Below are 27,938 nucleotides of genomic sequence, written 5' to 3'. Positions count from 1 at the left end.
CCTGTAGGGGGACGTGTGTGAACCAGACTCTGTGATCTGTTCCCTCCTGCAGGTTTCCTTTGTGCAGTACAGCGACGACGCAAAGACCGAGTTCAGACTCAACGCCTACCAGGACAAAGGCATCCTGATGTCTGCCGTCACTCAGATCCGCTACAGAGGAGGGAACACCAAGACAGGTTCAGTCTCACGCCGCACGCCAACATCACACACACACACACACACACACACACACACACACACACACACGTTCAGATGTCCTGTGTTCTTACTGGTTGTTCTCTGGCGAGCAGGCGTGGCCCTCAAACACACCTACGAGAAGGCGTTCTCCGTGGAGAACGGGATGAGGAGGAACGTGCCGAAGGTGGTCGTGGCCATCACAGACGGACGCTCCCAGGACGAGGTGAAGAAGAGCGCCGCCAAGCTGCAGCACGCAGGTAAGGGCACGCACCGAGAGAGGTCTGAGGTCACCTCTTGAATGGTTTGGATCCTGACTCCATGTTTGTCTCTTCAGGCTACAGCGTCTTCTCCATCGGAGTCGCTGACGTGGACTTCGTGGAGCTGCAGGAGATCGGCAGCAAACCCAGCGACAGACACGTCTTCGTCGTGGACGACTTCGACGCTTTCGACACCATCAAAGAAAACCTGGTCACCTTCATCTGTGAAACTGCTTCATCATGTGAGTCTGCCGTCTGATGCACGAAAACACCTCCAACATATCAAACACGGGTTTCTGACTCTGCTGTGAAATGTCTTTAACGTCTGTCTTCATGTCCTGCAGCTTGTCCCCTCATCTTCCTGAACGGATTCACGTCTCCAGGTGAGTGGACGAAGACGATGAGAGAGAGAGAGAGAGAGAGAGAGAGAGAGAGAGAGAGAGAGAGAGAGAGAGAGAGAGAGAGAGAGAGAGAGAGAGAGAGATGGTCTGAGGAAACGCTGACATGTAAGACGTCTAACTCGCTGCTCTGCTGTGTTTCAGGCTTCAGGATGCTCGAGGCGTTCAACCTCACAGAGAAGACTTACAGCTACACTAAAGGCGTCTCCATGGAGCCCGGCTCCTTCAACAGCTTCACCGCGTACAGACTCCACAAGAACGCCTTCCTGACACAGCCCTCCACGTGAGTCTACCAAGCTCTAAGTGTCCACCTTGTTGATGATCTTCTGACTCTCTTGTCTCATCAGCTCTCTCTGATCTGTGTACATCATGGTAGATTTGATGTTTACAGATCGGTCCTGGAGGATCAGCTGCTCTAAAGTCAGAATCAACCAGTTTTCTCAGCACCCTTTGAAACATGTCTGACTCTCTTGGTGATGCTCTTGGAGTTTCCTCTGCTGCATTAAAGCCAGTGAAGCAGTTAAAGACTTTAGTTTCACTCCGTTAGTTCAGGTTTTATTTGACATCCTGTAACAGAAATTGAAAGTGATGTCAGAGGACCATCAGCCAATCGACGGCTTTTATTGGAGCATTAGTTACAGTCACTCAAAGTCTGTATTTAATGTGTTGCACAAAAAAGACTCAAAATATTGGAACTTGCTTATTAACTTATTTAAAAGCTGCTGCATGAGGAGGCGAGTCCTGCAGGGACGGATTTATAATCCTCTGTTTTAATGTGAAACCAGGAAGTCTGACATCGTGCAAGAAGAGTTTATAGACCCAAACCTGCAGAGTCTGCAGGGATTAAAGTTCACAGCTGATCACAGTACTGCAGATTTGTTGGAGTTATTTATCTCTTGTTCTGGTTTCTAAAAAGCAGCGTCCTGCTCAGCTGATCCCACAGTGTTTGAGCTCTCTTTGAGATTTACAGTACAGGACAGTCTTTGTCTTCACAGTAAGCCTCCTTCAGGTCACTGAGTCCACACCAAACCACAAACTGTACTTTTAATCCTGGCCTCCAACCAACTCCAGGCATCCCATATCCAGAGGTTCACATGCAGCTCCAGATGTTTTCACAATGATTGACTTTTGAAACAGTGTCGAGACATCAGAGACAAAAAGACATCTTCATGTCGTGTTAAACCGTCCTTCAGAAGTAAGAAGTTCATGCTGTTAAAATCAAGAGTATTTAAAGTCACACTGCTCTGAAGGCGTTTTGTGACCATGTAAACTGGAGCCCTTCAGCTGAACGTGTCAGTGTTTGTGGAGTTTACACAGCTGTTGAAACACAGAAGGAGTTCCTGGGAATGCAAACTAGTTTAGTTTTTATTAAGATTTCAAAATATCCTCATCAGATATTTAATGATGGTCTAAAGACGTTTATGAGGGATGCATCCGGCTGAGAGTCTCCAGTTAACAGGGTCGCCGTTTAAACCAAAACACCGGGCGATCTCTGCGATCACGTCTTTTTGAGTTCAAAAGGATTTTAAAGCCGTGTTGAAACGTCTTTGCTACTCGCGCTTATCTCCTCTCACGTGTTGATTCAGTGAATCCATCTGTGATGAAATATAGCACCATCTAAAACAGACCAGCTGAGTCTCTTCATGCTAACAGGCTAACTGTTGTGTTGCTCAGAATGATACCTGCCTGTCCGTCTGCTTCTATGGTGTCATCTGTGATGAATGGCATTCCTCTTTGTGTTACTGCCCTCTACTGGTCTGGTGGTGTAGTGAATGTACTTTTTGTTTCTCCATACGTCACTGGCCTGATTTACACAATCTACCCGGGACTTCAGCCCGCGGTCCAAACGCAGACAACAATGGGGGACCAGGAACCTTTTAGTTCAGGGGAAAGTAGTTCTGGGGGCTAAAAGACCCCGGGACTCTTGGTCCAAATGCACTTTAATATTCATTGTTCCTCCTGGTTTGGTAAAGACACTGTCCTGAGCTCAGAGGTCTGGACACAGGTTTGACACTAACACATGATCTGGTTCTGTCTTCTCTCTGCAGAGAGATCCACCCTGAAGGTCTCCCCCACGCCTACACCATCATCCTGATGTTCCGCCTCCTCCCCGACTCTCCCTCCGAGGCCTTCGACATCTGGCAGGTGTCGAACAAAGACAACCAGCCAGAGACCGGCGTCACCATCGACCGTAAATATCTTCCTCTTCCTCTCTGATGTGTGTGTGTGTGTGTGTGTGTGTGTGTGTGTGTGTGTGGTGACGGGAGAGTGCTGGCACCGTCACGCCGAGCAGCTGTGCTTCATTGTGTCGTATCAGCTCATGAAAGGGGGGCGTAATGAGACGGCTGGACCCCCCCGCTGCTTCGGTCTCGGTCGATAACTGAGCCCGCTTCTTTGACCGCAGAGATCTTAAGTCACGGAGGGCTCAGCTGGATCTCGTAAAGTCTGCGATTTGGCCTGTCAGCAGGACTTCAGTAGAAATCCTCAGTGACGATCTCTTGTTCTGGTTCTTGGATAAAGATCTTGTGGGGTCAAATCCTCCAGGGGCAGAAAAAGCTCGGCTTTATCAGAAGAATCATTTCACATTTTGGGAAATACGCTCGTTTACTTTCTGGCAGAGAGATGAAGGAGAAGCTTGACAAGCCAAAAGACCGTCTGCCAACAGTTCCCTCCTGTTTCGCCTTGTGCTAAGCTAACAGAGCTAAGCTAACAGTCCCCTGGCTCTGGCTTGTTATGAAACACACGACGGTATCAGACTTCTCATCTCGCTCCCTGACAGAGTTTTCTAACATGTCAAACGTTTCCTGAGACTCAGATTCAAGGAGCAAAGAAGATCTCTAAGTGAGTCGTTCAGATGAGATCATGAGGGAGTTTAAACCTTCAGCTCAGTGATTCTCTGGTTAATGTTTCACAATCAGAGCTAACAGAGATGTTAAACTTTGTAGATTACACTGAATCACAGATAAAAGCAGAGTCTGAGTTTGTCCCTCAGTGTGTAATCCTGTCTCTGGTCTCCGCTCAGCCTCCAGTCAGACGGTCTCCTTCTACAACAAAGACGAGCGCGGTGAGATCCAGAGAGCGACCTTCAACAGCGATCCAGTCAAGAGGATGTTCCATGGAAGTTTCCACAAGGTAATAAAAATACAACAAGTTTTACCTTCGCTCACTTTCACTGTTTTATCTACAAACTTTCTTTCATCATCAAAACTTGTTTAGTAAAAATGTGGAAGAGACCAAACACACGAACTTAAAGGTGACATATCATGCAGAATGGACTTTTTAATGGTTCTCTCCCTGAAATCTGTGTCCCTGTCTACAAACCCCCTGAAAAGTCAAAGACTCCATTCTGCCCCTGTTCTGATTTCTCCACCTTTCTGTAAATGTGTGCTGAAACCAGCCGTTTCAGTTTTCAGTGTTTTTCATACGTCACAACGCCATCCGGTCTGTAACAGGAAGTCAGAGCTCGGAGCTTGTTCAGCCCATAGACTGTATAAAATACAACTCAACCCCTCCTCCGTTTTTCATTCCCTGCACACATGTGTGCTAACAAGGAGCTTAGGAGGGAGGCATGCTAGTTGTAGGCTGTCTTAATAAACACAAAGGTCGCTTTGACTCCCCACGTCTGCAGATTTGAAGATCTAGTGGAGGATTTTTAGTTTGCATGGAAAAGTGCTAGCGCTAGTTAGCATAGCCACATAGCTACATGTTGGTAGCTGTGTACCAAGACACACGTGGACATGCTGACAAATAAAACAACAAGAAACACTAAATCTGTGACCAATGGTTCAGAAAGGTCCTGCTGCAGGCGCCTCTCCGTCAGGATCAGATTCTGGATCAGATTCAGAGGGTTGAAGTAACGCGGGTCTGTGAGCAGCCGTGTATATTCAGCCAACATGGAAACATTAGATCAACGTGCCGGACGGCCGAGGCCACGCCCACTTCCTGAGGGGGCGTGGTCAGAGAGCTCATTCTCATTTAAAGGCACAGACACAGAAAACAGCCTGTTTTGAGCAGGGCTGAAAAAGAGGGGTTTACAGGCAGACCAGAATCTGATTTCAAAGTGTTTTTATGAGCAATAAACTTTAAAGACATGTTTTGGGGACCTCTTAGACCAATATATGTTGATGAAGAAGAGCAGAATATGTCACCTTTAAACTACAGGAAACAGCAGCACCTGACACAGCGAGACAAAAGGATATGAAACAACACGACATGTTTTGCATATCAATCAGATCTTTGTGATTTAGTTTTCTCTGTGAAACCTGCTGCATGAAACAAACTGAGATCACTGATGGAGCAGAGAGATGCTGAGTGAGCTGATGACATGAGAGCAGAGTTCAGCCTCATGTTTGAGCAGACGTTAAAGTCCGTCTGGATATTTTAAGTTTCATTGTATTTAAGTTGAACAGAAAGAAGTGAAACGTGTCCTCAATCACTGAGTTATGTAACATGTTTCAGGCGTGACGGTGAACCTGACACATCAATAGAACCGGCCCTCTTTGTTCTCCGTGGACGTCTCGAGGTCGTACAGATACTCGGATGCCTGAGATTCCAAATGTGTTGTATATTACAGTCAGAGAGGCTCTCGTGCAGCTCCAGACCTGATCCTGAAGACGAGTGCTCAGACAAACACATGGTCCTCTGCAGCAGGTTGTAAAGAACTGATCTTCATTCATTAAGCTCAGTTCAAAGTCTGACGGACTCAGGGACAGATGATCAGCAGACCGTCTGACTCGTACTGAACTAGTCTGGTGGGGCAACGGGACAACTACGCTCCTGATTTATGAAGTCTGAAGAAATCTTTCTGAGAAACATGTTCTGCAAGATGAGACTTCACTTTGGTCTCAAGAGCTCCACAGGAAGATAAATCAGAGGTGCTTTTTGCAGCCTCAACACTTTTAGCAAAGAGACAAACTGCCTGCGTCTCATCAGGCACCAACGAAGAAGAAAACATCCTTAGGGATCTTAAAATGCTCAGGGCTCGTTCTTGCAGCACTCTCTGCTCCGTCCTAAAGTAGTCCTCCGTCTGAGGGAGAGCGTTCAGGATGGATTGTAGTCGAGGTCAGAGCCGAGCTGCTGATGGCGGCGCTCTCAGGCGGCGCTGACAGCTCTGCAAAAACATTACAGAGAACCAGAAGGATCCTTAAGCTCCCCTGAAAGCAGAGAGGCCGTTAAGAAGGCTCCGCAGCCCCTGATGGGACGCTCGCCTGGAAAATGTTTGGTCACTGCTTTTTCTATTAAACAATTACATCAGAGCGGCCGAGGAGCGCCAGCAGGGGGGCGGAGCTACTCCTCCGTCTCTCCCTCTCCTCTTGGCTCAGCGGGAGTGTTGGACAGCAGGAGCACGGTCGCCTCTTGTAGCTGACCGCAGGCGAATTCTTGGTGCGCTGCGGTTTGCCTCCCAGCATGCCTCTGCCCTCTGCGAGACGTCAGTGTCAGCAGCAGGTTTCAGAGTCTCTCATGGAGGATCAGATATTTAGACGAGCTGCTGTACGGAGCTGACAGCCGCCCCCTGATCACACCGCTCCTCTGAGGCCCTGGTCTCTCCCCTCGGGTGGGAGACGTGGAGGCAGAGCAGGAATGTAAAGATGGACGTCTGAGTGAAGTTGGTCTTTAATGAGAGACAGGACTTGTTGCAGGGTTTCTCAGAGTTCTTTGATTCAGTTGTGATTCTTTGTGTCGTCAGAGAGAAGGAGAAAGTGAATCTGATCCCTGAGGGGGAGACTCTTCCTTTTCCTGCCTCCACAGAGAGGTCAGAGGTCACACTCGGCCATAAATCTGCAAGCTGCTGTGAGCTCAGTGTCATGGCCGTCGCTGCAGGGTGGACACACGCACGTCATGAACCTTTGACTCTCTTCTCTGAGCTTGATTCACGCACAGTCATAAACTAGGTAAAGATTTAAAGGGCTGTGGAGGCTCCGGTCCTGACGGGGACGGTTTGGACTCGATGTCAGCGCTCCGAGGAGACAAACATGAATTATAAAGTCTGTTTAGACCGGACTGAGAGGAGACGTCTGGGTCTGGGATTGTTCCAGAGATGCTGTCGATGAAAGACGTTGAGTTCACGTCTGACTTTGTTAATCCCTGCAGAGCTTTGCCAGCTAGCTTCAGTCTGACCTCCTCCTGCAGATGTGCTTTAACACAATAAATCCATCAAACAGAGGTCTGCTGTGGACACCTGAAGGGTCTCTGCGGTCCGTGGGGACTAAAGGATTAAAGTCCGATCCTCCCTGAGAGCTCTGGACGATCCTGCCAGTGATCTGCTGTCTCTGTATCTGAGACAGGAAGTGAGAGGCTCTGATGGATGGGAACATCCTGCACACTTTGGATCAGAGAGAAAATTTATAAACTGACGACGGGTCTGAAGATCCTGAATGTGTTCCTGTTCATTAAAAACCAGACATGTGTAGGTGTGGAGAGAATCATGAGGGGAACGCTGCTGCTTCCATCCTTTTAGAAACGAACTTAGAAAACTCCCTCCACCCGACGTGTTCACTTACTGTCGAGTCTGAACACATCAAAACACATCAAAACACATCAAAATACATCAAAATACATCAAAATACATCAAAAGTGTAGCTCCAGAAGATTCGATACGACACAAAACGATGCAACACGATACGATACGAGACGATAGAACAGAAAAGGATATGATACGACACGGAATGACAGGAGACCACACATTCGTTACAACACAACACAACACAACACAACACAACACAACACAACACAACACAACACAACACAACACAACACAACACAACACAACACAACACAACACGGTTTGATACGACATGATAGGATTCTCAAGTTGTTGGAACAAAAGTCTCAGACATGAAGGAGGATCTGTCGTCAGCTGTGCTTTTATTTTGGCGGGACTGATGCCAGTAATATCTGACAGAGTCCTCCAGAGAGATCCAGATGAACACATCAGTTCATGTTTTCAAAGATGAGTTGTTTATTGACTTTGTTCAAACCTTCATATTCAGATCTGACATGTCCGAGCTGATATCAGACCCTGATCTCTTTAACACCCGTCTCGGTGTTGACGGCGGCGTGTTGAATCTTCTCCTCCTGCTGCAGACTTCTTGAAATCTATGTAGCGTGAAGTGTGGAGAGAAACACGCTGCTTCCTCCCTGCAGTGGTTCTTTGACGTCTCAGTGTTTCCAGAGAGCGTCGTCTGCTCTCTGCCGTCTGTTCAAACATGAATCTGCATTTCCGCGGTCGCCCACTGACCACAAGCAGCTAAACACCGCCGCCACAGCTGCCAGCGGCCGGCCCGTGGCTTTGTAAAGCAGCGTTTTCCCTCCTCTTGACTGGACCTAAGTTGTTATAAAGGTTTACCTCAAAGTGACATCATGAGGAGATGTGGCGAGGCGGATCTGACTCAGGAGAAATGCTCTCAGTCGTTTGTGTGTGACTGAGACGAATCCACCGCTGCCTCTGTTATTTACTGGTTAGGAGTCAAAGATTTCCAAACATGCTTTCCAACGAGAGGGGGGGAAGGAATTCAGGAGGATCTGGCTTCAAGCTTGGGAAGGATTTCCAGCTGAAGGTTTGGGAAGCAGGGAGAAATCTCTGAGAGAGACAGAGGGTTTATTCAGGGGGAGAGGGGTGTAGTGCCACAAGCTGAAGAAGTAGTAGTTTGAGCTAAAAATCTTCATATTCTACTGATTTCAATACTTTTAATATTTTTCAGAGCCAGCTTATTTCTAGATTTAACAATCTCATTTTAAGATTTAAAATGAACTCGCTGCATGGACACATCATTTCACGAGTTTCAAGAAATGTTCACCTTGAATTAAGTTTTTTCACCCTATATTAAAGCTACCCTTTTTTACAGTGTAGTCTGTGTCATGGCCGCCTGCTGAAGCAATCTACTCCTTTTAATACCTGTTGGACGTTTAGACACACACCAGAAACTCAAACTGAAATTATCAGGGTTCTTTAAAGTCAGAAGTTTCTGTTTTCAGATCTTTAAAGCCAAACAAGGTGAAGAGATGTCGTTCCATTCCATCACATGCTCGTTGGAACAAAGTGGTTTGATGCCAGAGCTCCATATGGAGCTACAGACTCCATATGGAGCTCTGGCATCAAACCACTGTCTGTAGCTCCATATGAAGTCTGTAGTTCCATATGAAGTCTGTAGATCCATATGAAGTCTGTAGTTCCATATGAAGTCTGTAGCTCTATATGAAGTCTGTAGCTCTATATGAAGTCTGTAGCTCTATATGAAGTCTGTAGCTCTATATGAAGTCTGTAGCTCTATATGAAGTCTGTAGCTCTATATGAAGTCTGTAGCTCTATATGAAGTCTGTAGTTCCATATGAAGTCTGTAGTTCCATAGGAAGTCTGTACATGGAGTATTTGACCCAGCTGTGGATTTCCTGGCTTCACGTTCCTCCAGAAGAAAGGGAAGAATGGCTGCTTCTCCTCCGTGTTACATTCCAGCCGTGTTTGAATAAACAGATCTCCAGCAGACGGTGGAGCCGGTCCACCCTCTGAGGACACACTCTGCATAACCTAATAATATTCAGGCCATCAGGATAAAAAACAGACACGAGACTTGGTCTCAGAACAAAGACCGGGCCAATAAAACCTCTCCTTCTTCTTCTTCTTCTTCTTCTTCTTCTTCTTTCCCTTTCTCTCTGAAGCTCCACATCCTGGTCTCATCCACCGGCGTCAAGCTCAACATCGACTGCCAAGAAGTGGCCGAGAAGGAGATCAAGGCCGCTGGAAACACGTCCAGTGACGGCTACCAGGTCCTGGGCAAGATGTCTAAGTCCATGGGGTCCAAGGGAGACTCAGCAACTGTAAGTGGTCCTGCTTAGTTCACACAAACAGGGAGGGGAGGCAAGACCAGGTTCAAGTCTGCAAAGGTTTCAGGAATGTGTAGTTTGTAACGTTCAGAGACCGTGCAGATTTAGATCCACGTACAGATCTTTGATTTAAACCTCTAAAGAAGTGAACTCATTCTGCAGCTGGAGCCTGAACTACAGAGCTCAGATAATAAGAGATGATTGAACAGGATTTATAAATCCACTTTAAAGCAGACTTGATCCTGACTCTGTTGAACAGCTCCCTGGAACATGAGATCCCGTTTGAAGCTGATCCTGGATCAGCGTTTCAGGAGCTCCTCTGTGAGCTCAGAGCCGGGCTCAGTCATGCATTAAACATCAGACCGAGCACAGATAAGAAGCCGGTCCTGTACGTTCAGCTTCAACATGACTGCAATCTGATCCGCTTCCTGTGTTCCCCGTGTTTCCTGTGAGTCCCGGGGCTGATGGGACTCGGCTGTGCTGTCTCTGGTCTTGTGGGAGCCGTGAGGGCGGATCAGAGACACATGTACCACGACACCATTAACATGTTTATTCTCCTCCTTTCCTCTCCACAGTTCCAGCTCCAGATGTTTGATATTGTGTGCAGCTTGGGATGGACCAGCAGGGACAGATGTTGTGACCTCCCAGCCACGGTAAGGAAACCCCCCACCTCCATAAAACACGGACACGCCCACCTTTAGGTTCACATGGATGATGAGTACGTCCTGCAGAACCTACCTCTGTGGATCTCTTCAAGCTGATAAACTGAAGGACAGACTCACAGAGAGAAGAGAAGAGAAGAGAGTGGAGCTACAACTCACTCATGTTAGCATCAAAGCAGTCAGCTGTCATTTATCAGACATCAATCAAATCATCAGCAGGATTTTAAAGTCTATTCTCTGACAGACAGGAAGCCAGTGTAGAGATCTAAGAACTGAGTGATGTGGTCTACTTTGTTGGTCCTTGTTGGTCCTCGAGCAGCAGCATTCTGTGTGAGCTGCAGCCTTCTGATGGACTCTTTAGGGAGTCCTGTAAAGACCCCGTTACAGTAGTCTAGTCTGCTAAAGATAAAGGCATGGAGGAGTTTTTCTGCATCCTGCTGAGACATGAGTCCTTTAATCCTTGATATATTAGTCTGATTATTAGGGATGTAAGGATTGGTTCACGATACAATTCACTCAAGAACACACTGGATTGAACTCTGTGGAGCGTCCTGCATGTGTTCCCTGATCCTGTTCTAGAGATCTGTGAGTCCTCCTGCTCTCTCTGAGTCTGCAATCTGCAGGGAGTACGTGAAACCTTTTGAGGACACGTGTAGTCTCAGAGAGGAAGTCACCTCAGCGCCCTGACAGTAGAACACAGACGAGTGTTGTTCTCTGCAGGTCTGACAGCTCTCAGTGAGTCTTTGGTCTCCTGCATGTTTCAGGCTCTGCTGCAAATCAGAGAGCGCCGTAATCAGAATCAGAACCGGCTCCAATCAAAGGAGAGAGAATACAACATTAGAGAGCAGCCTGGACTCTGACAGTCCACAGAGCTGCAGATGGATCACCCCTCTAGAGATCCTGATCTCTACCTGGCACCTGAACCTCCTCTGACCGCAGAGAGACTCTAACCCAAGGTGGAGGAGAGACTGAACTCGACTGACCCTGACTGACCCCAGCAGCCTGCAGAGAGGTTGGAGTCCAGGAGGTGATGTAGAAATGTTCCCTTCTCATCCCTCAACACGTCCTCTCATGAAAGTCTAATTCTGCTGTTTCTCAAGACCTCTGCACGGCTTCAAGAAGAAGAAGAAGAAGAAGAAGAAGAAGAAGAAGAAGAAGAAGAAGAAGAAGAAGAAGAAGAAGAAGAAGAAGAAGAAGAAGAAGAAGAAGAAGAAGAAGAAGAAGAAGAAGAAGAAGAAGAAGAAGAAGAAGAAGAAGAAGAAGAAGAAGAAGAAGAAGAAGAGAGGAACATTTGTTTTCAGGCAGAGAAGTATTTGGGCTTCAGCAGCAGCTCAAATACTTCTGATTGAAAAGAGTCCGAGGTTCGGAGGCTGGTCTTTCTCAACGTGCAGGTTTCTCACTTCAGACCCTGCAGAGATCTCCAGAGACCCTGGAACAGAGGAAGCTTTGTCTGCTGCTGGACCGTCCAACACATCGGGATCTGGACTCGGCTCCGCAGGATTATTATCTGAATTGCTGCGGAGTGAGGACAGCTGCTTGATTGGACCGCTGGGATGACGAGTATTTAATAATGAGCGGACTCAGAGGAACATCAGAGCTTTACATCCAGGAGGTTCAAAAAGAGCCGCACAGACTGAAACATCGACTCGGTCCTCTGTGAGTTCACTTTACAGAAACATGGAATCATCTCTGACAGTGAAAACACAATCAGAGTCCTCACAGCAGCTTTGAATATCTCAGAAGATCTCATTGGACCAGCTGAAGAAAGGCTCCTCCTCCTCTGGCCTGGTCTCTTCCCTCCAGGCGTTCAGGGTGTTGAGGTTTTACTTTCACAAATCTTCATTTCATCATCGTGCTGAGATCCCTGAACCAGAAAACATCCTCCCTGCTTCTAAATAACCCCCCAGACAGCCGTCAGTCCGTCCACACGTCAGCTCTGTAGACCTGAGGACCAGATCCCAGTCCTGCTCTGCTCTTATGAGTTTATTGATTTAAAGGATTTATGTTTTAAAAACAGTCTCAGTGATTCCTCGTCAGTCAGCGCTCATGGTGATGGATTCTTCTCTGGAACATGAACCTGTCCTCATCCAGCTCTCCTTCTTCTCTATTAAAGGAAGGAAAGAAAGGGAAGGATAGAAAGACAGAAAGAAAGAAGGGAAAAGGAAGGAAGGAGGAAAGGAAAGAAGATAAAAGGAAGAATGGAAAGAAAGAAATGAAAGAAGGAAGGAAAGAAATAAAGGAAAAAGGAAAGGATGAGGAAAGGAAAGAAGATAAAATGAAGGCAGGGAGGAAAGGTAGGAAGGAGGGAAAGAATAGGGATTGAGAGGAGAAAAGATAAAAGGAAGGAAGGAAGGAATGAGAGGGAAGGATAGAAAGACAGAGAAAAAAGGAAGGAAGGAGGAAAGGGAATAAGATGGAAGGAAGGAAGGAATAAAAGGAAGTAAAGGAAAGAAGTAAAAATGAAGGAAGGAGGAAACAAATGAAGGAAAGAAAAAAGATTGAAAGGAAAGCAGATAAAAAGAAGGAAAGAAGGAAAATGAAATAAAGGGAGGAAGGAAGAAAGAAAGAAACAGAAAGAAAGCAGATAAAAGGGAAGAAAAGAAAGGGAAGAGGAATGAAAGAAATGTAGAAAGTAGTTTCTGTGTTTTGAGTTTCAGCTCAGTTTGTGTGAAAGGAGGAGAGAGGAGTTTGATCCTGATCGACTGGAGGAAGATCATCAATCATTCAGAGGATTAGAGAGAGATCTGACATGACGTGTGATCAGTTTGTCTCTGGTGTTGCTAAGTGGAAGTTAATAACTGTCGTCAAGGGGTTTAGACCAATCAGAATCAAGCATCTTACAGCCGAAGGATCAGTAAGAGAGCCGGGTGATAAATGATAACGTGTAAACCGTCCTGTGAATGTGGTCAGCTTCTGATCTTGTCTTTGTTTTCTTCTCCTCCAGAGAGACGAGCTGAAGTGTCCGTCTCTTCCAAACTCCTGCACCTGCATCTCAGAGGCCAACGGTCTGCCCGGTCCTCAGGGCCCAGTGGTAAGACTCCCCTGAATCCAGCTCTCTGTACCCGCTCTGTGTGTGGTTGTGATTGATGGAGGATGTTTTAGTCTCTCTTAGTATGACATGATGAGTCGTCCTCGTATTAAACTCTGACTCAGAATCCTCTCTGATCCCTGAACAAACTGAAGCAGCTCTAACAGAGTCTTCTTCTTCTTTTAGCTCATCATGTACGAACATGGAGACTACATCACCCACAATAAAACCCTGACAGTCTGAGATTTACACTCTTTAAAAAACCGTAAAGATGTTCATCAAAGCTTCATATTTAAAGATTTCCTGAGTGTGTCTCTTCATCTTTTTAATCTGACGTTAAACTCAGAAACAGAACATTTCCCTCTGTGATCTAACTTCAGTGAGAGTGAGAGTCCTCTCCTGTCTCCCGTCACGGTGATTTTATATCACATGTTGAACACAGGAGAATATGGCGCCCTGAAGCGGATTAACCACGGGAAACTTCAGAGCCTCATAAAGTCTTTAAAGAGCGGGGAGACGGTGAAGAGAGGAGCAGCGTGATGAGGGCCGGCCTGTCTGACAGCTGATGGAGATAAACCTCCCCCTCCTCTCTCCCCTCCTCCCCTCTCTCCCCCCTCGCTGTAATAACGTCAGGGTGTGACATTAGTGCCGTCAGGACTTGTTGAGAACTCAAAGCAAACATCAGTCTGTCCCTCGGAGCGCTCTGACTTCCAGCTGTTCCTCCTGGAGCATGCTGGGAAATAATCTCTGTTGTAGTCTTTTAAACGTGACCCTGCAGGAGATCTTTGCAAACATCTTGTAGTCGTCTTGTTCTGAGACTTTATTTTAGTGACCGCTGTCACACTCTGAGGTAAAGGGTTGTTTATTCTGAGTGATTTTATCCTGCTCTGATTGTTCCTCTTCTTTCACACGGTGTCTGTCTTCATGCTCAGAGAAAGCTCATCTCTGAATCTGATCTGTAACATCTGAAGGGTTGACATATAACGGCTTGAGGCTGAGACATCAAAGAGTATCAGTCTCCATCTCTCTAAGATCTCTGTTGTGTTAACATGAAGTTTGTGTTTCCTCCTCAGGGCGCCCCCGGCAGCAAAGGCCCTCGAGGTGAAAGAGGAGAAGCAGGTTCTGCTGTAAGTTTCCCGTCACCTCTCTCATTTCTAACCTCACCACTTGATCCTGATTCCTCCGAGCCGGATCGGACTCCACGGCCCGGCCTGGATGAAAACAAAGATTGTTTAAAGTGTGGAAGCTTTGAAGAGGGGAGTCACATCTGACTCCACTTACAGGACGACTGTTTGTGCTCTCTCTCCCTGATACGAGGGGAGGCTTCGCTGCGATGCCTGCAGCAGCATTCCTCTCCTCGTGTTGGTGTTTTCCTCAGATCACAGCGTCAGAGCGGAGAGACACGAGCAGATATCAGACTCTCTCTCTCCTCCTGTGTTTGACGTTTCTTATCTGACCTTCTCTCCGTGTTTATCAGGGACCCATCGGCCCCCGGGGAGAGAACGGACCACCTGGGCCCATGGGTCTGCCCGGCCCTCAAGGACCCATCGGCCTGTCGATTCCTGGAGAGGCTGTGAGTGTGCACACACACCTGACACACACACACACACACACACACCTGACACACACACACACACACAGATGCCTTTCAGGAACCAAACATAACTCCCCGGACGCCTCGCTCCCCTCAGCGGGGGATTAATTGGAGGATTTCTTTTGAAGGAAAGTTACGAGCTGGAGGAGTTGTAGTGGCTCAGACTCACATTCCTTCATGTCTGAGGGGAAAAAGTGATCCACAGAGACCTGAGACAACAACATCACGAGGGATCGTTAATCACTGAGTGGATCTCTGACAGCTTTCTGATTAACAGAGACTTTCCCTGGTCCCGTCTGAAGCAGATCGAGTGCAGCAATAAAAAACTAACTTCAGATAAACATCCAACATGAAGCACGTTTACAACCTGACCCTGCTCCACATGAAGGCTGATAGGAGGACACAAAGACCCCGTCTCACCTGGACCTGCCTGCTTTAGGTCACATGAAATATAACTGCATGTTTAGCCTCTGAAGACTTAAAGTCACAGTCAGGAGTTTTCATGTTGTGTTGATTCTGGCCCCAACAAACGTTCTCCTCAGACTCTTTCCAAACAGAGCCGGTCTAGACCGTCCTCCATGTTCTATTTACAAAGACCCAACATCAAGACCGGATCAGATCCAGTCCCATCTTCCAGACAGGACTCAGTCTGATCTCATCTTAATCCACCATGAGCAGAGCACTTTGCAGCATTTAGCAAGTTACAGTGGCAAGGACAAACTTCCTTTAACAGGCAGAAACCTCCAGCAGGACCAGACTCATGTTAGACACACATCTGCTGAGACCGTGTTGGAGAGAGGGATAGAGGGAGATGAAGAGAGAGAGAGATGATAGTGGGGAGACGGATAGTAGTAGTTGTAGCAGCTGGAGTCTGGACCACGTCCACAGCAGCAGAGATCCAGAGGAACCTACGAGACAAGGGAGCTCAGGGACTCCAGAAAGGTCTATGGTTAGTAACTTTAATGGGACAGGAAGAGTTAAAGTGAGAGACAGGCAGAGAGAGGAGAGAGAGGGAAAGACAGGATCCCAGTGTGTCAGTCTAAGCCTATAGCAGCATAACTAAGACCTGGTCCAAGCCTGATCCAGCTCTAACTATAAGCTTTATCAAAAAGGAAAGGTTGAAGCCTACTCTTAAAAGTAGAGAGGGTGTCTGCCTCCCGGACCCTGACTGGAAGATGATTCCAAAGGACAGGGGCCTGATAACTGAAGGCTCTACCTCCCATACTACTTTTAGAGACTTTAGCAGACTCATCAGGAGCATGTGAACCGGGTCTCTGCACCTGAACCTGTGTTGGATGATTCAAAGTTTCTTCTGAACATCCCGTCATGATCTCTCTGTTTGTTTTCTTCAGGGCCGACCCGGACCAAAGGGAGACCACGGAGACTCTGGCTTACCTGGACAGAAAGTGAGTGCAGCTCTGGCTCAGTCTGAAGCGTGTTTGGACTTGAAACAGGAAATGGGGATAACTCACAGTTTGACTACTACTCTGGCGCCCGGCCGGCCTCAGAGGCGGCTCCAGCTGGGGGAGGACTTGCAGGGAGGAGAGGGAGATCTGGCGCTCTGCTGCAGCTTTAAGAAAATTACTTTTAAATTAAAGTTCTGGAGGAAAGGAACCAAGAACAAGTCACACTGATGAACGGCTCTGCTTCAGAGCTGGCCTTCAGTCAGCTGCTGAACCCTCGTCTTAGCTTAAGTTGTTTTATGTGGGAGGAGGACGAGACGCCGCGGTCCAACCTGAGACATCAGGACTGACTCTCCAGCTTCTGAAACACTGATGGAGCGTCGAGTCCTCCAGGGATCAGGATCAATGTCTCTGTTTGAAATATTAGAGACCTTTACCAGGTAACTCTGGAGTTCTCCCAGAGATTAAACCCCTCAGATCTAAGCTTTACGAGCTGGAGGGAGATGAAAGTCTACGCTTTCTCTCCGACGACAACTTTATTACACAGAATGATAAAAACGTCCGTCAGGGAACAAAATCAGAGAGAGAGTCTTCAAAGGTGACCATGATTCAGACGGAGGGGTGTGTTCCAGCTCCATCACGTTTCAGTTATTGAAGAGGAGTTCATGAGACGGTCAGAGGTCGGTGAGGAGGGACATTAAAGATTCAGGGTTATGTGGAGTCGTGTTTGTTTGTCGTCTTAAACTTGAACCGTTGGAGTTTGATTTGAAAGAAACCGCCTCCTTTGTAGCCGAGTCCTGTACAGATTAAGAAACAGAGACGGTCTACTTCTGGCTCTAACAGTCTGACTAACATAAGACTTCCACTAGATCCGCTGAGGTCCTGCTCCGTGCTCTCTCGTCTGTTTTCAGACCGCAGCACGGAGCAGGACCTCCGGACAGCTGGAGTCACGGAGTCTGGATCCTCCTCCTCCTCCTCTCCTCATCCATGTTGTCTTTCTGGTCCTCTGAAAACCTCTGACCTGTTGACTCCAGGCCTGGCTCCGCTCATCATGACTTTGGTTTGTTGTTGTAGTTAAGTGAAATACGATCTGGTGATAACACAGAGTCTTTTATTCTGAAAATTAACCGGATGTTTTACTTTTGTTTTGGTGAAACCTGACTTCCTGTCCCGCTCCATCTGCTCTGTTGAGATTGATGCGGAGTGGATCCAGTGGAAGTTAACACATTGACTAGAACAGAATCAGATCTGGTGACCTCATCACATTCATGTGTTCATGTGGAGGCTGTTGATGGAGGCGGGCTGCAGGGGACCGAGTCTGAGCAGATGCTATAGTCACATGCGTTTAATGAGTCTCAGACAGACCGGGTCCTGGTTTCTAATGGCCCATAAAAGAGATCTGGGATATATTATGTTGCCTGTAAATGTTAAACTGAGGCATCAAAGAGGATCTGCAGTGAGAGAGAGACCCGGGTCTGAGTGCTCTTCATCACTGAAACCTTCTCTGAGCGATGGTTCAGACCGGTCTGTGTCAGAGCTGGATTACTCAGTCTCTCTGTGTTTGCAGGGCTCACCTGGAACTGTTGGTCCTTCCGGCCCGATGGGATCCTCTGGAGTGAGGGTGAGTACCAACAGGCGGATTTAAAGACTCTTAGGGAAAACTGAACCAGATATGCTCATGTGCAGAGAACTCAGACCTGATCTGGTATTTTTCAGGGCCCTCAAGGAAAGGACGGACCAGCTGGACCCCGAGGCCCCGCAGGACCCATGGTAAGAGTCTGTTAGCCTGAAGGTGTGGTGCTAGCTTCGTTAGACCCGACTGAAGGTCCTGTTGTGTGATTGTAGTGATACCTCGCTCAGTCCTCTGACCCAGGTCTCCTCTCCTTGCAGGGACCCCCAGGATCTCCTGGATTATCAGGTGCTGCAGGAAAACCAGGAAACAACGGAGACACTGGAACCCCTGTGAGTGTCCTCTCAGTCCCTCTGTTCAAAGTGAATGTAGTCCCTGAATGTAGTCCGTGTCTAACAGCCGGTCTGTCTCTCCTCTTTCAGGGCTCCATCGGTCCGAAGGGGGACAAAGGAGAGAGAGTGAGTCTGAGGGTCTATTAAAGTCTGAAGGGTCTGTGTTAGTCTCTGAGACCAGGTTCAGGATCATCCTTCATGTTGACTCTCTTTGTGTGCAGGGAGACTTCGCTCCTCAGAACATGATGAGATCCATCGCCAGACAAGTCTGTGAGCAGATCGTCACCTGTGAGTGATCCTCTTCATCCTCTTCTTCATCCTCCTCTTCCTCCTCTTCTTCTTCATCCTCCTCTTCCTCCTCCTCCTCCTCTTCCTCTTCTTCTTCATCCTCCTCCTCTTCATCCTCTTCATCCTCCTCTTCTTCATCCTCCTCCTCTTCCTCCTCCTCTTCCTCCTCCTCCTCCTCTTCCTCCTCTTCTTCTTCATCCTCCTCCTCTTCCTCCTCCTCCTCTTCCTCCTCTTCTTCATCCTCCTCTTCATCCTCCTCTTCATCCTCTTCTTCCTCCTACTCTTCCTCGTCTTCATCCTCCACTTCATCCTACTCTTCTTCATCCTCCTCTTCATCCTCCTGCTCTTCCTCACTCTTCATCCTCTTCTACCTCCTCTTCCTCCTCTTCCTTCTCCTTCTCTTCCTTCCTCCTTCCTCTTTCTCCCTCTTCTCCTCCTCTTCATCCTCCTCTTCTTCATCCTCCTCTTCATCCTCCTGCTCTTCCTCACTCTTCATCCTCTTCTACCTCCTCTTCCTCCTCTTCCTTCTCCTTCTCTTCCTCCTCCTCTTTTCCTCCTCTTCTCCTCCTCTTCTTCCTCCTCTTCATCCTCTTCCTCCTCCTTCTCTTCCTCCTCCTCTTTCTCCTCCTCTTCCTCCTCTTCATCCTCCTCCTCTTCCTCTTCTTCATCCTCTTCCTCCTCTTCCTCCTCTTCTTCATCCTCATCCTCTTCCTCCTCTTCATCCTCTTCCTCCTCTTCATCATCATCCTCCTCCTCTTCTTCATCCTCCTCCTCTTCCTCTTCATCATCCTCCTCCTCTTCTTCATCCTCCTCCTCTTCCTTTTCTTCATCCTCCTCCTCTTCCTCTTCATCATTCTCCTCCTCTTCTTCATCCTCCTCCTCTTCCTCTTCCTCTGCAGCACAAATGACCCGAGTCAACACGCTACTGAACCAGATCCCCAACGGCCAGTACCGCAGCAACAACCCGGGTCCTCCAGGACCTCCAGGATCTACTGGACGACAGGGACCCCGCGGAGAGCCCGGCGGTACAGGAAGGAGCGGTTTCCCTGGAAATCCAGGACCACCAGGCCAGCAGGGAGAGAGAGGTACGAGAGTCCGCTCAGATATCATGACTCAGCAGGTTAGACGCTAACGAGGATCGACTTCATCACAGATCTCCTCTGAGTCCTCTCTTCACTCGACTGAAGAACTTAACAGGATCAGGTCTTAGTGCTGCACGTGACCCGGCTAACAGAGTCTGCATCACGTTTAGATCTCTGAGGGGGGGGGACAACAGAAGCTGAAGTGATCAAACTAAAAACTCAAGAGATAGGACGAGTCAGTCTCATGAAACACTTCCTGTTACTGTCTCTTTAATTCTGTCATGTGATCCTCTCATTCTTCACCTCCACTCTGACCCTCTCACCCTGCGCTCTTCCTTCAGGTCCTCAAGGAGAAAAAGGAGAACGAGGAACGTCAGGAGTCGGACAGAAAGGATCGAGAGGACCTGCTGGTAGGTCTCCCAACATAAACCTGACACACTTAACCGTACATCTTCTGAATCGTCAGTTTACACACAAACCTCTCCAGGGGGGGAGATAGATACATTCAGATCTCGTGACTTATCCAGGTTTCCCAGGACCGACTAACTGAGAGTGAAGACGAGTAATCAGATGTTGAAGCGTTTAATATTTACCCGTCACTGCTCCAGGAAGCAGCTTTCACTCCGTCTGAACACGGACGATGGAGGCGTGCTGTTGAGACTTCAAGGTGAAAACCTGTGAGCCGGTGTTCTATCAAATACTGCTACCTGATCAACTGTGACCTACAGGGATCTGTACTGTGAGGGATTAGTCTACTAAGATGCACTTCTTCTAACAGAACACCGACCTGGTTAGTAAAAAAAGTTTAAACATGAATCTCATTCAGCAAAAAACAGCTCAACTAAAACCACAGAGCCATGATGTCATCAAGGCATCTAGTCCCACTGTGATCCAGCACCAGTCCATAAAGTCTGTTAGAAGAATCAGAATCAGAATCAGAATCAGCTTTATTCGCCAAGTATGCTTGAACACACAAGGAATTTGACTTTGGTAAACTGTGCTCTCTTTGTACAAGGCATAAGAATAGGAATAAGAATAAGAACTACAATAAAAAATAAAATAAAAATATAATAACAATAACCTTAGCTATAAATACAAAGAAACAACAAATAGCTTGACTAATATGTACAGGCTAAAATAATATGATAGTGCAGTGGTGAGTTGCAGAGGTAGTTTTACATTATAAAATAGAAGTTAAATAATACAAAAAATAGAAATATGGAATTCTGCTTGAGAATTGTTGCATTGTGTATCTACATGTATATTTACAGAGAGTATTTATCTGACAGGTATGACACTGTTATGGTTTAGTGTTCATCAGAGTGACAGCCTGGGGGAAGAAACTGTTCTTATGGCGGGTTGTTTTGGCGCACAGTGATCTGTAGCGCCTGCCGGAGGGGAGGAGTTTGAAGAATTTGTGTCCAGGGTGTGAGGGGTCAGCGGTAATGCTCCCTGCCCGTTTCCTGGCCCGGGACCGGTACAAGTCCTGGATGGGGGGCAGGTCGACACCGATGATTTTCTCTGCAGTCCTTATAGTCCGCTGCAGTCTGTGTTTGTCTAGTTTGGTTGCAGATCCAAACCAGACAGTGATGGAGGTACACAGAACAGACTGGATGATGGAGGTGTAGAACATGATCAGCAGCTCCTGAGGCAGGTTGAACTTCCTGAGCTGACGCAGGAAGTACATCCTCTGCTGGGCCTTTTTTCTGATTGTGTCTATGTGGGAGGTCCACCTCAGGTCCCGGGAAATAGTGGATCCCAGGAACCTGAAAGAGTCCACAGTAGACACAGTGCTGTTCAGGATGGTGAGGGGGGGGAGTGGGGGGGGGCTTCTCCTGAAGTCCACTGTCATCTCTACCGTCTTGAGCGGGTTCAGCTCCAGATGGTTCTGACTACACCAGAGAGCCAGCTGTTCCACCTCCTGTCTGTAAGCAGACTCGTCTCCGTCCTGGATGAGACCGATGACGGTGGTGTCGTCTGCGAACTTCAGGAGTTTCACCGAGGGGTCAGGGAGGAGGGTTCTGCAGCGATCAGGGTCAGGTAGTGTGTCAGCAGGATCTCAGAGGAAGAAGAGAGAGTTCATTCAGAACACATGCTGAGGAAGGAGAGGAGGAGAGGAGGAGAGGAGGAGAGGACAGACAGACAGCGGGGAAACTGTCCAACTGGGGTGTGTCGAGTCAGACAGAATGCAGAGAAGGAGACCGGGACCAGCACATCCTTCCTCGCTCTGTTTTCCTCACTTTTTGTTCCTCCTGAGGTGACCGAGACTGTCGACAGAGCTTCAGACCCATTTATGATGTTTCCAGTTGAGACAGGATCACGAGGACGCCAACATATCCATCAAATGTTTAAATCAAACAAGCGACCATCAGAGCTTACAAAGGTTTACTTGGTAAAGGTCTCAGTCCTGAAACTTTGAGGGTTTATGAATTCAGAAACTGGATCATCAAAGCAGGAGGTCCAGTCCTGAATCCGTCAGACTGAGCTACATGATTAAAGTTTGATGTGGACTAACGTAACCCTCACCTTGTTTTAAACACTCGTACAGTCCTGTGTCTTTACTGGTCTCAATGCATCTCTTGTGGTTTTCCTCCAGGTCTACCAGGAGAGAGCAGGACAGGACCTCCAGGACCTCCAGGCTCTGCTGGACCTCGCGGTCCTCCCGGACGTGGAGGATACGCCGGAATCCGCGGCCCCCCCGGACCTTCTGGATACTGTGACTCTTCTCAGTGCGTCGGTATCCCTTACAACGGGCAAGGATACGGAGGTACGAACTAGACCGGACTGCGTTAGCTGCTACACGATGCTAATACTGAGCTGGTGGGTAACGCGGGATGAACTCTTTAAAGTGGAACAAACGATCCAACATGCTGAGGGGGGGACTCGTCCTCTGTGTCAGACACAGACCAGAGTTTGTTTTTTAATCAAACTTTTAGATCTGATAAACGTGCTTCTTTATGCTAAGCTAGGCTAACCTCGTCATCTAAACACAGAGATGATGAAACACACAGACTCCTCAGGATGTTGGATTGTTTCTCCGCTCAGATGAAAGCATGTGTGGGGTGGACATAGTCACTAATCATAACATAGCCACCGGTGTTTGACTCTGCTGACCTGACTGACCCCCTCCGTCCTCTTTGGCCTGTTGCAGGTTCACCATAGTAAACTTTGTATGCCGCCTGTGCTGCTTTCACTGACTTCCTGAACAAACAAAAAGTCCTGTAACTGAAACACTCGCTCACACGCTCTTGAGCTGTTTAAAGGATGCACACCAAAGGAACCCATTAACAAACTTTGCTGACAACAACACAACAACAAAGAGGGAACCCAGTACTAACATCGACTCACAAACCCAGCACCAGCAGCAGAAAGCAGCAGCAGCAGCAGCTGATCGCACCGACCTGTTTAGTGGCCTGTTTGCATCTTGAAGCCAAAGACCAAACAAAGAAAGGTTCAGTGGAGGAGCATGCACCAAACAACAACAACAAACAACCAATACTAACAAAGGTGGATGTGTAACAGAGAAACAAGTGCACCTTGCACCGCAGCATCACCAGCAGCACCAGCAGCTACAGCGTTTCTCTGGAGGTGACTCGTGTACATAAACTCATGGTGCCTTGTAAATGATGTTTGAATCAGTCCACTACATTTAGCCTTTAACATCTGTACGTATTAAAGCTTGTGCCTTGCATACACCGACATGCTGCTTGCTGAATGCCAACAAAAGCGCCTCTTTTTTTTGATTTTCCTGCCCCCTGTGTTTGAAGCTGTTTGGAACTGCTCAGGGTCCTTCTGAATCCCTCCTGGTTTAGATCTGACACTTCATCAACAGATATACTAACAGTGACATCCCAACATGTTCCTCCAGATCGCTGTGCTTTAATCATGTAGAAATGTTAGATTTTTTAACCCCTGAACTTTGAAACAAAACATCAATAAAGAGAGGATGGAAATGTTCATGAGGGGGCGTGTCCAAGGACGTTTAGTGTGACCCGTGTGTGGAGGAGATAGAGCTCTCTGTGAGGTCTAGATGGGATCAGTCCAGGTATAATACACACAAGATAAACAGGAAGTTAAAATACGAGCTGCAGTCAGATCAGACTTTGAGCTCCACATCCAATCTGAGGAAAACTCCTGAATTATAAAAGATTAGGGATGGAAGGAAACACACAACACACGATACGATTCACTCACAGTTCTCAAGAAAACTGGATTTAACTCAAATATTAAATAACTATTATTTTATTTCATTTCTCAGATATGGACAGTTGGATATATATTTGTTCTCTTATATTTCTTTGTAAACAAAGTCATCCTTTTTCATTTTTAAGGTGTGTTGTAACTCAAATAAAAACACTGCACACTAAAATCACCGTACAAAAATACCTTGTTGGAAAATTTCAGAACAATTATAGAGAAATGGAAAGTGAACGATTCCCAAATAAAAGTATTAAATATTAAAAAACAAATAAAACCAGTCTAAAGTTTGGACACACATTCTCATTCAAGGGTTTTTAATTATTTTAATTATGTCCAACATTGTAGATTAATCCTGAAGACATCAACACTATGAAATAATCTGGATTACAACAGGAGTCAAACAGGACTATCCATTGTGTACTAACCCTACCTCTGAACAACTGATGGTCTCAAACACATTAAGAAGGAAAGTCATTCTACAAATGAACTCTTGACAAGGCTCATGTTCATTAGAGACCAGTCCAGGAGACCACTTCATGAAGCAGACTGTGAGAATACCAAGTTCTGCTTTGTTTAACACTTTTTAAAAAATTAAATAATTCCATATATGTTCTTTCATAGTTTAGATGTCTTCAGTATTAATCTACAGTGTTTACAATAATTAAAATAAATACAAACCCTTGAATGAGAAGGTGTTTCTAAACTTTTGACTGGTAGTGAACATTTCAAGTATTCTCTGTGATCGATCTTTGGAAATGTTAACGATCAATTAGCGTTTAATCATTAAAAAAAGGTTTTGTGATATATCCTTACATCCCTATAAAAGATTCACCATCGAAAGCAGAAACATGTTAGAGACGTGTACCTTTAAAGAAGACCAGAGCAGAGTCCGTGGACCTGGTCCTTGGACCTGGTCCTTGGTCCTGGTTCTTGGTCCTTGGTCCTTGGTGACACAAAACTGTGAGAGAAAAATAGATTTTAATTAGTACATTGATGAGAGGAGTGGGTGGAGTCAATTCTCATTGGTTTATCAGACGTTCTTGGACACGCCCCCTCTTGTTTGAAGCCCTCACACACACACACACACACACACACACACTCTTTGAACACTCTGTTAGCATGTTGAGATATCCCTGCAGAACTTGCCGACTTATGGCCCCAAACACTATCTCAAAGCAGGCAACACCCGAGTAGTCCCCGCCCCCGAGGAGGAGGACGTCTCGCTAAACCAGCGCCGAAAGAGGTCACTATCAAGGAAGGCGCCAACGTCATAAGACGAGCCGTGTTCTGTTTGTTTTTCTTTTGTTTTCTCGTTCCACCTGTGTGTGTTGTTGGATTTCTGCACATCATTCATTCACAAAGCCGGGGTTTGACACCTCGCTGTAACTGGGAAAGACCTTTGCAACGCCTTGAAACGTGTGAATATTCCTTTTTTCTGGAAGGTGAAGGGTTTGGAAGGAGGAGGGAGGGAGATGCAGGGTGACTGACTTTAAATTTAAGACTTCAGATTCCATTAAAAACCTGTGAGCTTTCTTTTTTTTTTCCACTTGCTTGTAACATATTTGCATCCATGTGTCTGAACGAGGTCACGGCTGTGAGGGAGACGTCAGTCACAGCGTTGGAGGTTCAGTCTCTTTGGGATCACACGGCAGTTAAACACAGCTTTTGTATCTCTTAATATTTATCAGTTTTACTTTATTCCATCACAGCTAACTTTAACAAAAACGTGGAATTGCATGTCTGTGGTGTATATTTAGAACATGTTTGTTGTTTACGTTTCTTTTGTTTTAACCAGAATATAGTTGTTGTCAATCTTGTCATTTCTCTCAGTATCAGAAGCAGTCAGGAAAGTTAAACTGCGTGCAAGACTATGGAAATGGTGTTGCTGCTTCTTGTTTGAGCTGCAGATTGTGAATTCCACAGCCTTATTTTCTTATTTATTTCTGAAAACAGAAGAGGCATTTTTCAATAAAACTACTGAAAATTTACTCCAACATGTTCCTGACTCTTATTCTGTTATCTCAGAGGATCCATCATCTCAGTGATGAGGTCACTTTCTATTCTAGTCAATGTGTTAACTTCCACTGGATCCACTCCGTATCAATCTCAACAGAGCAGATGGAGCGGGACAGGAAGTCAGGCACCACAACAAAATGAAAACATCCTTTCAGAATAAAGTAGTGACTTAAAAACAAACATTTAAATCTTAAAATGGACAGAAGATCGTGTATTCAACACACACACACACACACACACACACACACACACACACACCTGTCCCATTAACACCCCGGTTGTGTGGCGGTCTCTGAAACACGTGGGTAGTAGTGTGAGATTCAGAAACGGAGAAAATCACAGCGACTGTCGCTAATGTTTTCTTCTTCTTTTGCTATTTAATGCAGTTAGCATTCTTCTTCTTCTGTGGTTCACAAACAGCTTTAAGACGCTCTGTAGCCACCGCCTGGCAGGAACACCGTATTACAACCAGGCACCATTAAAAACAATGAAACATTTTACTTTTAAAATGAGAAAATATTGGACGAATATTCAAATATTCAAAAATCATTGCCCATCCCTAAAAACTACAACAACAAACCGTCATGATGAGCGGAGCCAGGACTGGAGTCAACAGGTCAGAGGTTTTCAGAGGACCAGAAAGACAACATGGATGAGGAGAGGAGGAGGAGGATCCTAGTCCCAGCTGAGGTTGATCTGATCAGGGTTACACCAGAGTAGAGAAACTCGAGGGGTGGTGGGACTGATGGAAGAAGAAATTAAGGGGTGCCTAATGGGGCTCTATGATCTAAGCGTCACCAGAACTTCTTCCATAAAGACGCAATCACTCAACTTTACCAAACCATGAAGCACTGATGACGATGTGGTCCAAAGAAATCCTACACTACACAAAACCTACTTCTGACCTGACCTGACGAGTCCAGACAAACATCTTTAAGATGCTACAAAGACAGCATAAGCACCTGATTGGTTGTGAAGAGTAAAAATGGCCGCCCAGGCAGCAAACACAGTTGAGTTTCTGAACTTTGCCCCGGGTGCAGGAGACTGTAGGAGTTTCTGAGTGCTCCTCCTCGGTCTCTTTGAGTCCTGATGGTTCAGAGTCGAGGAGTTCCTCTCCGATGACGACATGTTCCCTGAGTCTCTGCCACAAACATAAATCTAAACATCTGTGTACGGAAGGAGACGCACCAATCATCGTCTATATGCTTCAAACATGGCATTACCTCGGTGGAAACACCCGGTCAGCGGTGCTCCGCCGCTGAGATGACTTCATCCCCACTCCGGAGTGACTCATCTATAGCTACCAGCAAGGAGGCGCCAATCCTCTGAAGACCGGAACATTAAATATAAGTTACATCACATCTGCACTAAGTCACTCTGAAAGCTTCACTGTAATCAAAAACACATTTTTCATTGCTTCTACATTTATCACATTTATTCTTGAGTCTCCCAAACCTGAGGATGTGGAAGTGAACAGGCCTCTGTGAGCTTCCTGCAGGAACACAGCTTCTATAAGGAGGGTTGGATTTGATCCTGTGGTGATGTAACGACAGGAGGGATAAACAGAAGCATGCACTCAAAAACACTCCCAGTAATCCTGCTTCCCTCTACGTTAGTGTGGGTTTGCTTCAGGGTCAAGATGCCAAAGCTTAGAGCAAGACATGCATACTGCTCTGCTGCTGGTTCTTAGACCAACATGTCTGTCCCAGCATCACAGGACCAAAGAAAACAGAGGTAGCTTTTCATTTTCAACAACAACATGCAGCTAAAGATTGTGCTACGATGTTCGAATATGCCGAACACTTCACCTTGGACTGCTTCAACAAGGAGGGTCGGTACAAGGCTGAGGGTTGAGACTCATAAAAGGATCTTCAAGACCCAACAACAGTGTAGCCACTATGTGATAATATTTAACATTTCAATTTATTTTACCAGGAATAGTCCCATCCAGAAACAAAGTCTCTCAGACAGCAGCATAAACAGTTTCACATTGAGAACAAGACAAAACATAGTAACAAGTAATTATTCCATCAGTTTATAACTGATCAGTG

At 46.6% G+C, this 27,938-nt stretch overlaps 1 protein-coding gene across 1 annotated transcript in view; it reads left to right on the top strand.

The window, feature by feature from the left end:
* col12a1b (collagen, type XII, alpha 1b) overlaps window positions 1–25,859 on the top strand; it is a 148,630-nt gene extending 122,771 nt beyond the window's left edge. The window contains exons 45-66 of the mRNA XM_034700056.1: window positions 53–176; window positions 291–434; window positions 512–676; window positions 779–817; window positions 977–1,115; window positions 2,881–3,023; window positions 3,855–3,964; window positions 9,488–9,646; window positions 10,228–10,305; window positions 13,259–13,345; window positions 14,416–14,469; window positions 14,820–14,915; window positions 16,289–16,342; window positions 17,907–17,960; window positions 18,056–18,109; window positions 18,230–18,301; window positions 18,392–18,427; window positions 18,523–18,589; window positions 19,489–19,674; window positions 20,013–20,081; window positions 22,268–22,438; window positions 25,048–25,859. Coding sequence (XP_034555947.1) covers window positions 53–176; window positions 291–434; window positions 512–676; window positions 779–817; window positions 977–1,115; window positions 2,881–3,023; window positions 3,855–3,964; window positions 9,488–9,646; window positions 10,228–10,305; window positions 13,259–13,345; window positions 14,416–14,469; window positions 14,820–14,915; window positions 16,289–16,342; window positions 17,907–17,960; window positions 18,056–18,109; window positions 18,230–18,301; window positions 18,392–18,427; window positions 18,523–18,589; window positions 19,489–19,674; window positions 20,013–20,081; window positions 22,268–22,438; window positions 25,048–25,145 — 2,199 coding nt within the window. The 3' untranslated portion in view covers window positions 25,146–25,859. The remainder of the gene's footprint in view (window positions 1–52; window positions 177–290; window positions 435–511; window positions 677–778; window positions 818–976; window positions 1,116–2,880; window positions 3,024–3,854; window positions 3,965–9,487; window positions 9,647–10,227; window positions 10,306–13,258; window positions 13,346–14,415; window positions 14,470–14,819; window positions 14,916–16,288; window positions 16,343–17,906; window positions 17,961–18,055; window positions 18,110–18,229; window positions 18,302–18,391; window positions 18,428–18,522; window positions 18,590–19,488; window positions 19,675–20,012; window positions 20,082–22,267; window positions 22,439–25,047) is intronic.
* Window positions 25,860–27,938: the final 2,079 nt, after the last annotated feature.

The sequence above is a fragment of the Notolabrus celidotus genome, chromosome 13, assembly GCF_009762535.1.
Source record: "Notolabrus celidotus isolate fNotCel1 chromosome 13, fNotCel1.pri, whole genome shotgun sequence".
Taxonomy (NCBI): Eukaryota; Metazoa; Chordata; class Actinopteri; order Labriformes; family Labridae; genus Notolabrus; species Notolabrus celidotus.
This window is presented reverse-complemented; position numbering and strand designations above follow the sequence as displayed.